General features: G+C 43.1%; 1 protein-coding gene across 1 annotated transcript; it reads left to right on the top strand.

The window, feature by feature from the left end:
• Positions 1 to 1666: 1666 nt before the first annotated feature.
• On the top strand, positions 1667 to 15096 carry LOC310779485 (low affinity immunoglobulin gamma Fc region receptor III-A-like; the record flags this gene model as incomplete). Its single annotated transcript, XM_083640017.1, has 9 exons — positions 1667 to 1697; positions 3884 to 3952; positions 6594 to 6851; positions 7973 to 8212; positions 9023 to 9136; positions 9756 to 9794; positions 10596 to 10670; positions 14671 to 14771; positions 15042 to 15096. The coding sequence occupies 8 exons, from the start codon at positions 1667 to 1669 to the stop codon at positions 14769 to 14771; spliced, it is 927 nt and encodes a 308-aa protein (XP_083496143.1). The 3' UTR covers positions 15042 to 15096.
• Between the last annotated feature and the right edge of the window lie 276 nt (positions 15097 to 15372).

Raw genomic sequence — 15372 nt, 5'->3', positions numbered from 1 at the left:
CCTCTGATCTCCAAGCTCTGATAGACTTCATTTTAAACTGCATTGCAAACGATCATGGCACTTCTGCTTCTGAACAATCTTTAGTGTGTTATTATAACTATGTGCAAAGTACTGACAAAAGTGTGGAGGAGGTGGGCAGACATGAATTTGTCACTGTGTTGAAAACCATACAGGGGCTATTAAGAAGTATTTATCCCCATCAACCACTGACTTCTTAGTAGAGCTGTTAATCAAAATAAATCAAAATCGCAATGTGAACGTCTGCAACTTCAAAATCACAGATGCTGCAATACATTGCTTAAGAGAGTTTGGTACAAACTGGATTTGAGAAAAATGTGTTTAGAGCTGCAGGTAATTTTTTGTCCATGAATCAAAACCTTTCACAGACACAAACTCAGTAAATCCTGCGCAGACATCTTTTCTTTTTTTTCCCTTTTTCTTTTTTCTTTTTTTGATTCACTGTCAATGTTAAAATTCCAATAAAATAACGAGGAAAATATAAGAAAAAGCTTTGGTGATATGAGATTACATTACAATTACAATATTCTGTTCTATTCAAGAATTTTGGTTTAAAATCATCAAAATATTTAAGTGGTGTGTAATTTCAACTATAACATTTTTATAAAAGACAAAGTATTCACCCTCTTTACTCACTTGGCCAATATTTTCGGACAAAACATTGCATAACAGCCTACTTTATTCATTCATTACATTTAGGCAAAATAAGACATTTGGAATGCATTTTCTACTTTTTTAAATACTATTAATTGTTTCTAAAAGGTCCCCATAATACATTTTGCAGGATTTTAGGGCATGCATAGTCAGTTCTGTTTGTGCTGAAGCACAGTCATAGAGTGTGTTGTTTTATTGTGTATTTATTTACAATAATAATACACCTTGTAACAGCACACTCTGAGGGATCGTGGCTTTTGTTAGTGGAGACTGAGAGGTAAGAAATGTGAAAGGTAGAAAATCTTTGGGTTGCAGAGAACAACTTTGAGCTCCAGGTCACAACATGTTGTGATATAATGAATGGTTATCAATGCACTTTTGGTCATCTTGTACTATGTCAGTCAATAAAGACATTCAATAAATCAATAAAATAATATGGTTGCAAGCGGAGATTCTGTGGTTCAGATCCATGTGGAAATGTTTAAGATTTTCTGATTTATAGAGAGGGACACAATTTTGACAACATTTGGTGATTAGGACATCATGTTCAATGACCACCAGGGGTGCTTCAGGGGGACTCCAGCAAAATTAATGATTAAACTTTAATATACAAGAAGTGAACAAGAAGTCTCTCTACCTACAATACAGATAGGCATGGGATTCTGGACTAAATCATATTTAACAATAGAAAATCTCATCAGATTTGGGTCCGAGGGACAAATTATCATCAAATAGGGGTATGTGGACTAAATTGGGGGTCCTTGGGATGAAAAAGGTTGAGAATCCCTGGACTAGAGTTGATCTCCCCCCCCCCCCCCTCAAGTTTGAGAAACTTTGATTCTTACTGAAGCAAAAGCTGTTAACTCTTAACATGCTGTTGCCTGTTGTGTCCACAGCAGAAATGCGCTCCACAGGAAGGGGAGGTTCCCACCTTCATGATATTAGACTTGGCTGTTCTTCAGTCTGATTCTCAGACAGTCAGCAGCAAGACAGCATGAAGGGTGCAGCTCTCTGCCTCACACTGGGTGAGTAGTGACTCTCCTCATTTCTGTTTTACAAATCACAAAACGATGAAAAAAGGAGGACGCTTGAAGTTGAAAAGTAATCAAAACAATGTTAACAATCAAAACGAGGATTATTAGTGCTGGGAGATATGGTTGAAATCAACATCACGATAATGTCAAAGATTATTTTTGGTATCAGTATATCTCACGATATGGCTCACGTATGCAAAAACTCCTTAAATCCAGTTTAACTGAATGGTAATGTTAGGTGTGATCCCAAAAGAAAATAGAAATATTTAAATAATACAAAAAAATGTTTCTTATTTCATTTTGTAAAGTAAGTGAAGTGAGTAAATAACCCAAAATCACCATATCATCATGATATGATTCCCCTGAAAGACGATAAACAATAATGTTGAATTATTGCCCAGCCTATAGTTAGCAGTGTTGGGCAAGTTACTTTCAAAATGTATTACTAGTTACTTTTATTTGAAAGTAATAACTTACTTTACAATATTACTGTCTGTGTAGAGTAACTCATTACTTATCACACTACTTTTGCATTACTTTCACCAAAATAACTGCAGTAGCAGGTATGAGATCGCTGCTCCGGAACATCCCGAAAGATGATTTATACCATCTTCAAGTCAGTGTGTAAACCGTCCAAAATTCTAAATGTTATCCTTTTCCTTTGTTTTTGTCATCTATAGTGGTTATTTGCATTAAAACACACAATTTGATTAGGAAATGATTGTATCTAATATTACTGACATCATATTGGTAATTAGTTATATTACTGAGTTACTGCTAAAAGTAATATATTACATGTAATAGGTTACTTTTATAATGAGTTACCACCAACACTGATAGTTAGACATAATCGTACTGATAGCAACAAGATCAAGTTTTATAGCTCCTAAAGTCTCTTGGTTGATTACAGAGTTGACAATGTATTGTCAGGTGTCTGGCTGCATGTGTTTATGGAATTATATATTAGTATCTTTGGCGTAATGACTCCGTGGTAAGATGCCTCTCTTTTTGTGGTGAGAGAGGAGGGCATCTGCTCAGACTAGGATAGAGAATCCCCCCCCCCCCCATCTCCCCACCCTTCCCTGTAGGGAATTTGTCTAGTTATTAGTTCTGGGCGTCTTTTCACTCCTCCTACATTTTCTCCTCCCAGAGGGATCTTCAACCTCCGCTGCTGCCAGAATTGTATAATCTGGCTTTCATGTTCACAGTCAACAACATCAAACAGACAAAACCAGCTGGCTACCGTCCATGTGATCGTTGTGTCCTAAACTGTACTGCACGCGACTGCAGGGGGAAACAAAACCAAACACACACAAAAAACGCTCCGTGTGCTGTGTTTTGTGCACAATGGAAGCGCTCTCAACATGATTTCCGTAGCGTTCTTACTGAAAAAAGCACGTTTGGTGTGAACGCCGTCTTATACGTTTGCTTTTTAGGCCTCAGCATAATTAATTCCATCTGATGAAGACATATTAGAACATCATCAGACTGCAAGAAAAGCTGAATTCAATTTAATTCCTGCCATTTACATTTTAGGCATTTAGTTGCTGCTCAAATTCCCGAATCGACATCATCACAAGCAACCAATATGAATGCATACAACGGTCAAAGGTCATAGGCCAAAGGTTGTGCCAGATAAAACAATGACAGTTGAAAGTTGCTGCCAGATTAAACTGCCCGATTGGGCTACTTTTGATTACAGTGCGGGCAGGAAAAATTGCGAACTTGGGCTGGTAGATTTGGGCTGCTTGACAACATTTTGCTTCGTTTAGAAAAATATTGTGAAAACATTACCAAACAAGCTGTCATTAATGGTCAAAAACACACACACAAAAACACTGCGTCTCTCGATCACGCAGGAGTGAGGGTCGCTCTGAAACTTTCTCACAATTCCCAATAATAGGTTTTTAGGTTAGTATGCCTATTGCAAAATCATGAATACGTAGCCTATATGCTGAAATCTAGTAATATAACATAATTTTGCATTTTTGGTTAACATTTAGCATTTTGTTTCGTGACTTAATCCAAGAGTTTAGGTGGTGTAGGAATGCGGCAAATAAATTGCTAATAGTAATTATTAAATACTTTTTTTTACAGGTTTCTGGCAAAGATTTGAGCTGGAAACTGTCAATCTCCTCTGGCAACCCTGAATATACTCTCTTCCTTTGTCTCTCCAGGGATGAACGCATTGCTGCTGCTGCTGCTGGTTGTGCAAGTTGAGCACGGTTACTCTGCTCAGACAGGTGGTAAGTAGACTACCAACACGGTTACTCTGCTCTGCTATGGATAAAGGCGTCTGCCAAATGAAATAAAGTAAAGTAAAGTAAAGTAAGTAGACTGCAGAGACGGTTACTATGCTCAGACAGGTGGTAAGTAGACTCCGACACAGTTACTCTGCTCAGACAGGTGGTAAGTAGACTGCCGACACGTTACTCTGCTCAGACAGGTGGCAAGTAGACTGCCGACACGGTTACTCTGCTCAGACAGGTGGCAAGTAGACTGCCGACACGTTACTCTGCTCAGACAGGTGGCAAGTAGACTGCCGACACGGTTACTCTGCTCAGACAGGTGGTAAGTAGACTGCAGAGATGGTTACTATGCTCAGACACGTGGTAAGTAGACTGCCGACACGGTTACTCTGCTCAGACAGGTGGTAAGTAGACTGCAGAGATGGTTACTCTGCTCAGACACGTGGTATGTAGACTGCCGACACGGTTACTCTGCTCAGACAGGTCGTAAGTAGACTGTCGACACGGTTACTCTGCTCAGACAGGTGGTAAGTAGACCGCCGACATGGTTACTCTGCTCAGACAGGTGGTAAGTAGACTGCCGACATGGTTACTCTGCTCAGACAGGTGGTAAGTAGACTGCCAACATGGTTACTCTGCTGAGACAGGTGGTAAGTAGACTGCCGACATGGTTACTCTTCTCAGACAGGTGGTAAGTAGACTGCCGACATGGTTACTCTGCTGAGACAGGTGGTAAGTAGACTGCCGACATGGTTACTCTTCTCAGACAGGTGGTAAGTAGACTGCCGACATGGTTACTCTTCTCAGACAGGTGGTAAGTAGACTGCTGACATGGTTACTCTGCTGAGACAGGTGGTAAGTAGACTGCCGACATGGTTACTCTTCTCAGACAGGTGGTAAGTAGACTGCCGACATGGTTACTCTGCTCAGACAGGTGGTAAGTAGACTGCCGACATGGTTACTCTTCTCAGACAGGTGGTAAGTAGACTGCAGAGACGGTTACTCTGCTCAGACAGGTGGTAAGTAGACTGCAGAGACGGTTACTCTGCTCGGACAGGTGGTAAGTAGACTGCAGAGAGATGCACAATTTTATGTTTAGTGAGGTTTGATTCCAAAGCATCCAGGTTGAGAGGGGACACCTGAGCGCATCCTTGCTTTATGCTTCTCCAAATTTAAGTCTGTAAAAAACAATAGAGAATTAAAATAAAGAATAAAATAATAATTGAAATAGAAGCCAAAGAAAGAAAAAAATGCGACTTTATTTTTCTATAGCTTACATACATGTTGTACTGTATGTGTACAACTGTTTATTTTCCTATAGCTTACATACATGTTATGCTGTATAAGTGTTTATTTTCCTATAGCTTACATACATGTTATGCTGTTTGTTTAAGTGTTTGGCCCAGAGGAGGAACGCAGCCTTGGCTGCAGTTTGTTGTAGAGAGATGCTCAGAGAATTTTGGGGTGTTCACACTTGAATGAAAACGAATCGGGTGCAACTTTGAACTGGTGCAGCCTTGTGCAGTCAAATAAAGGCTTTGAAAGTGTTTTCTTAGAGAAGCGCATGCCATTGCCTCGTATTCATGGCTCTTCATTATATTTCCATATTTGAAGCAAAACCCTGAAGTTCATCATTCACTCTCTGTAAAATCTAGAGTGGTGCCCAATTTGGAGCCCGCGGGCCAAGTTTGGCCCGCGCTCTTTTTTTTTTGGCCCGCCACGGATTTGGGGGTAAAAAAAAAAAAACATTTTTTTTTTTTGGCCCGATTTTTTTTTTTTGCAGTTGCCCGACGTGCCCGATTATCCAGTCCATGCCTGCATGGAGATGTCGGGACTCTTCTATCTATGATTAACGTTAATTTTGTGCAGCTGGTATTCTCTCTTCCTGACTATCACACGGGTGTGAGGCATTGCTATCTGAGGATTGATTGCTCCTGATTGGTTGGCTGAATCACCTGGTTGGGGGGTGAGCTCTGATATTTGATGCCTCCCCAGTCACTGGCTTTACACCAGCTCAGCAAGAGTATTTTTTTTCCCGAAGTAAATTCAACAGCGGTTTGTCTCATGTGGCTGTTTTGAAAGAGTACAATATACGTCGCCACTACGAAACTGATTTTCAAAGTACCTTGAGGATTTTTCAAGTTGTGAATTAAGTCAAATTTCTCTCTTGATTACAAAGGTGGAAAATACAACTGTTTTTAACTGGGTGTTTACTGATTAAATGTTTAAGCTCCCCACAAATGCAGATGTTTTTTTTATATATATATAACCAATTGCAAATTATTACAATTACCAAACAGATAAAAAGTAGATTATTATATTGAACTGTTATTTTAGATTTAGAATGTTAATTTTCTATAAAACACAATACATTTTAATGTAATTCCACAACGTTTATTTTTGGCCCTCGGCCCTCCACCCAGATTGAGTTTTGGCCCTTCATGGGAAATAATTTGGGCACCCCTGATCTAGAGGATCCATCTTATAAACGTCAGTTTTGTTTCGATCTCCATTTAGATTTTGTGCTATTGATTATTTTGTTAGAGTACGTATATATATTTCTCAAACGGTAGATATCTCATTTTGGAGCAGATCACTTAATTGAATGTCTCTCTTTCTCTCCGCTTCTCTTTCTCAGATCCTCGTATTGTTGTTGTTCCTAACAGACTGCAGTTCTTAGAATATGAGTCTGTCTCGTTTAAGTGTGAGGGCTTTGCTGGCTCGACTGGATGGGGAGTTATGAGGACGATCAGGGAAGAAGAGAGTCCATTTCCCGCTGACTGGGGAGCACCTGGGCCCTCCTACACAGTTAAAACTCCCTATGTCGGTGACAGTGGTGAATACTGGTGTGAAGGACAGGGGAAAAGAAGCAACGCTGTCACCATCATTTTCACTGGTATGTTTATAACTGAAGAGTTCAACTCCAACAAGCGCTAAGCTTTAAGTTCACAGCACAGTGGTGTCATTCAGCTTCACGGCAGCAAGCCTGCTCCCACCACCCACATTCCTCTAGCCACTCCCCCTACCCACCCCTCGAATCCTGACTCTCTAGCACCTTCCTATCCCAGCTACGGCCCCTTTTCCCATGACCCCCACCAACCCACACCCCCCTAGCCATTCCCAGACTCTCTAGCATCTTCCTATCCCTATAGCTATGGCCCCTTTTCCCTCCCCTCCTTGCCCCCCTCTTGTATATTTCCCCTCTGCCATTACTGATTTCCATTATGAACAGTGCTGGGCAAGTTACTCGGGAAGTGTAATTAGTTACTTATTACTGATTACTCCATTAAAAACTAACATGATTACCTTACTTATTATGGTATCAAAGGTAATTCGTTATGTTACTCGTTACATTACTATATTACTTCCGCTACTCCCCCTTACAACCTGTTTAGCCAGCTTATTAGAACTGAATCCACTTTATTGGAACAATAATTAACCTTACAGGAGGAGCTGGCTCAGTGGTTAGCGCTGCTGCCTCACAGCAAGAAGATATCGGCTGGTTCGAACCCCGGGCCGTCCCACGTCCTTCCTGTGTGGAGTTTGCATGTTCTCCCCGTGTTTGTGTGGGACTGGCAATTCTAACTTTCAAGGTTTCAAGGGACAGCAGTTGGAAATTATCCAATGTGCATTCTCCTCAAATGAATAATTGAATTAAATTAAATTAACAATCAGCCAACCTCTATACTTTTTTATTTGTTTGCCTGTACGAGAAAAAACAAATCACGTTCTGGCAAAGCAGTAGTCTCGCATAGCCAGACCTATCTCCACACTTTGTTTAGTGCTGTGGCAGTGCTGGAGAATGTAATGCAGTAACTTGAAGTTAGTTGGATTAGTAACTGTAATATAATTACTTTTTGGAAATTGTAATCCCTTACATTACTAGTTACTGGGGAAAGTAATAAAACCACACACTTTCTGTTACTGCCCAACACTGATTATGAGACAGCAGGCTTTTGTATGAAAGTCACGTTTAACATTATTATACAATCAGTTTTTACATGTCCACATGTCCAGCTGTGATCTTGGAAAGTCCTGTCCTCCCTGTGACGGAGGGAGATGCTGTGACTCTACGCTGTCGAAGCAAGCCGACTCCCAACCTCCCAGCTGATTTCTATAAAGATGGCCTCCTCATCGGGACCGGCTCTACAGGAGAGATGACCCTCAACAATGTTTCTAAATCTGATGATGAAGGCCGGTACAAGTGCAACATCGCTGCTGTTGGAGAATCACCAGAGAGCCCGCTGGCTGTGAGAGGTAAGACAACAGTGTTTCCAAACTTAATCAAGATGATCTTTGGCTGTTTGCATGATTCATGTAGATGATATTAAATACTTACTTACCCATCCTTTGAGACTTGGTGGGAAGTCCATTCATGTAGAGTAGGTCACTGTGCCATTTTGTGTGAGATTGGCTGCCTTAATCTTTGTGTGTGTGCTGTACTTGTGTAGAAGGGCACCTATTATTTATTTATTTATTTATTTATTTATTTATTTATTATCGAAAATGCTCAATGGAAAAGGAATGGGGTAGAGATCATTTAGCTTATGTTTGTTCTTTTCTTATTCTCTTCTTTCTTTGTCAGTATGTCAGTAAATATTTTATGTATTTTTAATAATACAGTAACAAGAAAATAGAAGTCCATTCATATAGCAATGTTATCAAGAGATAAGCAAATGTCAACTTTGATTCACTGTATGTGAGAATAGCTGGGGGGCTAAAATGTAACTTAAAATGTAATGTAATGTATAAACTGCGCCTGGAGAAAATGGTTGACACCCCCCGACACACACGCACACACACACACACACACACACACACACACACACACACACACACACACACACACACACACACACACACACACACAATAAGAAGAAGAAGAAAAAGAAAAGAAGAAAAAACACCCCAACGTTATTGAAAAGCCAGTTTCAGACAAACAGGGCATTTGGGCCTGAACACAGTCTGATAATGTACAGTATATATTTTAGTATGTTGATTTTTTTTAAATCATATTGCAGCTTTAAGATACCACTTTGTCTCATGTACTCTCTATCATCTTTCCAGCAGTTGAAGAAACTCCTCCTTCCCCTCGTCACTTCCCATGGACCGTTGTCACTGTTGTAGTGGTGGCTCTGCTGTTGGCGGTGGTGGGACTGCTTTACTATGTGAAACACAAAGGTACAGAAAAACACCTACCTACTAATATAATACAAGTACCCGCCCAAATAAACACTTGAGTAAACAAGGACACAAAGTATATTGAAAGCAGGTTCTTCCACATAGGTTTGGTAGTTAGCAGGTGTTTAGCATCGTCTGGCAAAGTTAAAATCACTGATTTGACATCAGTGCTCTTAGGTTTGAGCCCATAGAGAGCAGAGCAGCAGAAACACTACCTTGTGATTTAGTATTGATTTACTCTTAAGTTCATTGAAAAATAAAATTGCAAACACAAATCTTTTTCAGTCATAAATTGCCAAGAACAAGAGGCAGATATTCCAAAAGAAAGTTTAGTCATTGTGAATAACCTGACCATTATGCTATGAACAATATGGCTTCAATGTATCTGATAAACTTGACAACACTTTTTTTCTACAAAGTTTTTTTTTTTTTTTTTTTTTTTTTTATGCAATGGTGTAGTTCACACAATCCATGTTGTCACACAGAGGGAGATAGGTCAACACAGAACTACTCACAGGAACACGCTAATATATTTGATGCAGTGTTTTGGAAATATCTGCCCTTAAATGCCTCTTCTTTTCCTATTATTGATGCATCTGTTTATGCTTTTCTGTCTCAGTGGTGTTCTGCATTTCCTCAGGCAGGGAGGAGCGAGCAGGTGAGGAACTCCAACCAAGTATCACTATATTGTTATTTTCTGATCTTAACTTGCCTAGACTCCAACCTAGCAACCCCGCAAAAAAAAACAATGCCCACCTTAACAAGCCATTCAGTCGCATATAGGGTCTTAATATCTTGTTTTTCTTAAAGGAAAACAGCACAGCCTAACTATTATAATTTACTTTCATTTTACTTTAATTTATTTTGATTAATTTGTCTGTTCCATCCCTGTAGTACTTGGACCCACATAGTCCTGTCAGTTGAATTGGCGAGCTGCATCGCCTCTTGCTGCGACTGTAACAATGAGTCCAAACAGGGTTTGTCAAACCCTCTGCAGACTCTGTAGCAATGGGGAAGACATGATGTCGTTTGCAGGACTGTATATAGTATAAAAGGTTAAAAAGTTCAATAGAGTAATTGTGTTATGTCTTGAGGTACAAATGTAAATTAAAAAAGAAAACTACAACATTGGACACAATTGTTACAAAACATTGTGTGTCGGTTGAATACTCTTGAAATAAATGTCAGTAATCATAATGAAATATGACAGATCACTCCCGTAGTATCAATGTCATATTCAGAAGTTTGCAGATACATTTGTCAAATGTTTATTTGCATTGTAAGTAAATTATCTCATTCTTCCCTTTAGCAGATGTTTGAACTTTTGTGAAGACAAAATGAAATCTTAACACTCTATGTTAGCATAAATGGCTGGCTAAGATGTAAAGGAGGATTTCCCCCCCTCCAGGTTAACCTATCCGTCTGCCTACCTACCTTTTGTTTCGTGTTTATATTTCAGTCTCTGGAGACGACATTGTCACAAATTCAACCAAGACAACGTATGCTGCTGTTACAAAATACAAGAGGGAGAGAGGTATGTGACTTTATTTATGTTATTCTTCATTTACATTTGCTTGGCTTTTGTTCAGGGGCCCAATTATTTTCTTTGTCATGCCGTAAACCTCTGTTCTTATCACTTGATTAAATTATAGAAAACATATCGTGCATTTATTCAGGAAGAAGCACACTCACGACACAAGAGTTTCAAAATAAAAAGCCAATTTAGGCCATCCCATTAGATTTTTCTAGCTTCATAAGTAAAATGGTGTGGTTTGTCTCGTCTGTTTAGCAGGCGAGTTTTGTTCGAGCCGCTTCAGATGCTGGTGATCATTTGAGCTTCTCTGACACAAACCACACGAGAAACCCACAGACAGAAACAGATAGAAGGTCCTCTCTCTATAGGCTCTGTAGCAAGGATGAAGGTTTAGCTTGTCACACACACTACAATAGATCATGTAGGTTGATGGAGTAACTTAGAGGCACTATGTCTGGAGGTATCTATCTATCTATCTATCTATCTATCTATCTATCTAACTGCCAGCCACTTATTGCATTAGGACCTTTTATTACCATATTTGTATTCCCATATAAATTAGCTATTTCCAAGCTAAGGGCATCCATAAGAACTATGAACAACACTGCAGCTTGAATGATGATGTAGCGAAGCTAGTGTGCTCGCTGGGGGCAAAGCTTTGGGGCTTGCCTCGTGAAGTGTGCTGGATCATGTATGAAGGCTCACGGGCTGTGATCGATCAGAATCACGGAGATGGAGATAGGGGCCGACTGGTCGGTCCTGGGACGCGATTGAATTACCACTGTTGACCTGTCTGTGTGTAAGGCAGTTGGTCAGCAGGGCCTGGCTGGTTGTAAGACAGCAGGGGTTCAATTCGGGTCCGCAATAGGTTGTGCTAATGGTTGACATTATTAGGGTGTAGAGGTATGGAATCTCTGGAATCTCGAAGGAATCAAGCAGGAATCTCTCGGATGTGGTGTAGCGTCACGGAACACTTTGTTTATATGGTCGCATTCCGTTGTATGACATCACGTCATTGGTGATGTCACAACGTTCGAGGTAGCTATGACATCATCGGTGTTATGTCTGACATCGCCGATGACCTCACAGGTGAACTCTATGCTATGACATCATTGTCATCGCTGATGATGTCATCATCATTACGTCGCTGACGTGTCGGCTGGTAGGCATCGACTGCCCCAAGAACAGGCCTGACGGTGGGCCATTATGGACCGTTTCTACAGCCGCTCCCAGATTCCTGTGGGGAATCTGTATTCTTCCAGAAATGGCCGGAATGGCCCTCCAGTCCCACCTGGTATAGGCAGGGCTTGGTTGATTATTCTGGGAGTGAGGGGGGCTGTGGTCCGCCTGGCCACCAGCCGGGTGTAGGCACGGTTTCGCGCGCCGTTGTCCAGTCCCGTACATCACAAGAGCCAAGATTTGGTGACTGTCCTCGTTGGCCAGGATGTGTGTGGGATCCTACTGCAGTAGCGAGCTGTAATGGCCTCTGGGGGCTTGAGCTTCCAGTTGAGGAAACTCAGCGGCGTGAGGTCAGCGCGGGAGCCGCTCAGGAGCCGGGGGTCTACCCAGCTACTGCGGTAGTGAGGAGCCTCTGGTTCTGGTGGCTTGAGTTTCCAGTCAAGGAACCTCAGCGGCGTAGGGTCGGTGCGGAAGCCATTTGTCTGCCCTCGTTGGAGGGAGGCCTCTGCCCCTAGTGCCTCGTTGGCCGCCCCGTGGAGCGCCGGTGTGGCATCCTCACTGAGAGCACCGAAGGTCGTACACTCCTCCAGCATGGGGGGAGCCGACCTGAGGCCACCGTAGCTTGGCTTCAACTCCTCGCTCTTATCCGCGGTCGTGTGGAGTCGGGGTGTCTTTGGCCAGCGATCTGGGCTGAGAAGAGGGAAGGGGGATCCGCAACCCCGACTGCTGGTGGTGAGTGCGGGAAGGGGCCTTCCCCACGCAGTGTCGACCACAACAGCTACCTGTGATTGCGGTGTCTTGTCCTCCCACTCTTCCCAGGCCTGCAGGAAGGACTCAGGTAGGACTGGATCATCCCAGCCTGGTTCCCATTTCCATAGGTGCTGTATGAGCAGGATAAGATGGATCCTCCTGAACTGATGGAGGGGCAAATTCCTCGGGCGGGATTCCTGCTGCAGGGCGGTGATGGGGTAAGGTTGCTCGCCTAGACCAAGGTTCGGTTCCGTAAAGGCTCTCTTGGTGCAATAGGTCTGCTCTGGGCAAATTGCCGGCGAGGCGATGAGGGAGATGGCCGCCCCGTGAAGCATCTGGGGCTCCTGCCTCGCCGTCCGCAAAGGCATGTCCACTTGCTCCACTTGCTCGGACTTCTTGGCCTCCCTGGAGGCCTTGGCTGGAGTTGTCTCCATGAGCCCGGGCAGGGCCAGGAGGTGAATTCTGGGAATAGGTAGTTGAGATGGCTGGTCCCGTCCTCTGGGGGGGTCCCAGCTGTCGTGTCCAGCTATCTTGTGGGAATGATTGACGCCGTCCGGCTGGCTGTGCCCTGTGCTGTTGGTCCCAGCGTTCGCCATGCCTCCCTGAGTCTGGTGTATCCCGGTGGCAGGCTTGGCCGCCCCGTTGCACTCTATGGTATGCTCAGGGTCGGCGACCTTTGTCGGTGGACATGTCCTACGTGGGAGTGTTGGTGGTATTGGCACTGGAACAGTGGGTTCCGTAGTTTGGGTCGTTGGCTCTGGAGCAGTTATCTGCTCTCTAACTTGGAGGACCTCGGCCTGGAACCTAGCACAGACCTGCGCCATTACGGCTTCCATCCTTAGGGTCTCTTCATGTAATGTTGCTTGGTGTGCCTTCCTCCTAGCGATAGCATGGCCAGAGGCCGGTAGGGCTCTGAACTTGATCAATAGGAGCTCCATAAGGTTATCTGCAGCTTCATCTGCCTTAAACTCAGCCCTTAGCTGAGCATAATCTGCCTCATGTTGTGCTAACCGAGCACAGAATCGGTTTTCCTGGGGGCTGCATTCAGTGATGTCCTGGTTGGTCTCCCTTTGGCGAACGATCGTAGCGTCAAACTTAGCCTTTTCTCGAGCTAGAAGATCGGCCCTTGCCTGGTCTGCCTGAGCAGGGAGTCGGTTTTCCTGGTGGCTACGGATGAGTTCCTGCCCCTGGTGGATCCTCTGGTGGGAGTGTAGGGGGGACCCCTGAGTACTACTCCTGCTGGATACTCTGCTGTATCCAGATTCGATGATCTGGTGGGGAAGGGATTGCTCCTCTGGTCGGTGAGGTGCCGTGACCAGAGCGAGCTCACCTGACTCCTGTTCCATCTCTGAGCATCGCAAGTCCTCTGATCCGGCTCGAAGGACCAAATTGTAGCGAAGCTAGTGTGCTCGCTGGGGGCAAAGCTTTGGGGCTTGCCTCGTGAAGTGTGCTGGATCGTGTATGAAGGCTCACGGCCTGTGATCGATCAGAATCACGGAGATGGAGATAGGGGCCGACTGGTCGGTCCTGGGACGCGATTGAATTACCACTGTTGACCTGTCTGTGTGTAAGGCAGTTGGTCAGCAGGGCCTGGCTGGTTGTAAGACAGCAGGGGTTCAATTCGGGTCCGCAATAGGTTGTGCTAATGGTTGACATTATTAGGGTGTAGAGGTATGGAATCTCTGGAATCTCGAAGGAATCAAGCAGGAATCTCTCGGATGTGGTGTAGCGTCACGGAACACTTTGTTTATATGGTCGCGTTCCGTTGTATGACATCACGTCATTGGTGATGTCACAACGTTCGAGGTAGCTATGACATCATCGGTGTTATGTCTGACATCGCCGATGACCTCACAGGTGAACTCTATGCTATGACATCATTGTCATCGCTGATGATGTCATCATCATTACGTCGCTGACGTGTCGGCTGGTAGGCATCGACTGCCCCAAGAACAGGCCTGACGGTGGGCCATTATGGACCGTTTCTACAGATGATCTTAATGTCGTTTTCTTCTTATGGAAAATAAACAGTTCTGCCAACAGGCTGAGATCATTCTACTTGTTTCCAAAGCAGAACCAGGACTGCCCAGCTTTCCTGCAAGACCCTACATGCCCTCATCAGGAAACAACCTGCTTCTAACAGAGAACTGCATCTATGCAAATGTGCAGTAGGTGAGACTGAGCTGTCATCATCTCTTTTCTCTAAATTTGACTAAATGCTATTTTATAGGATCTGTCTTGATTAACTGTGCAGATATACAGTAGGTTCTTAACCTAGCGCTGCTGGATGCTTTGTTTTCATATAACCATCTGGGAACAAGTCACTCGCATTTCAAAGGGCAGGAAGTTTAAATATATCATAAAGATGGATAGTTTTACAGTGCATAGTGATTTCTTTCACCATCTTAACTGTTGTCTGTGTATATCCTGTGTGTGTTATAGGTCACTGAATGAACAGACACCTGGCTGAAGAAGGGAAGACTTGCCTTTGCTTTAGAAATAGATTTGTTTTTTTTGTGTACTTGTGCTTCAAGTAACATTCTGGTAGCATGTTACTTCTTTGAGTATGTTTTGACTTATGTATTGTAAGTTACTCTACTGCATCAGAAACTGGCCATGCATGATATAACCTGCATAAGCATGTGGGGGGGATTTTAAATGTATACTAACTGCAATATTTTAGTGCTCAAACATACTTGAGAATAATACTGTAGCTGGCTACAGTATTATTATTTTGCTTGGTTGTTGTCTAGTTCCCTAAGTGAGTCGGTTA

Source organism: Poromitra crassiceps (assembly GCF_964638095.1).
Source record: "Poromitra crassiceps genome assembly, chromosome: 7".
NCBI classification, from domain to species: domain Eukaryota; kingdom Metazoa; phylum Chordata; class Actinopteri; order Beryciformes; family Melamphaidae; genus Poromitra; species Poromitra crassiceps.
Note: the sequence above shows the minus strand (reverse complement) of the source record. Positions and strands in the feature narration are given on the sequence as shown.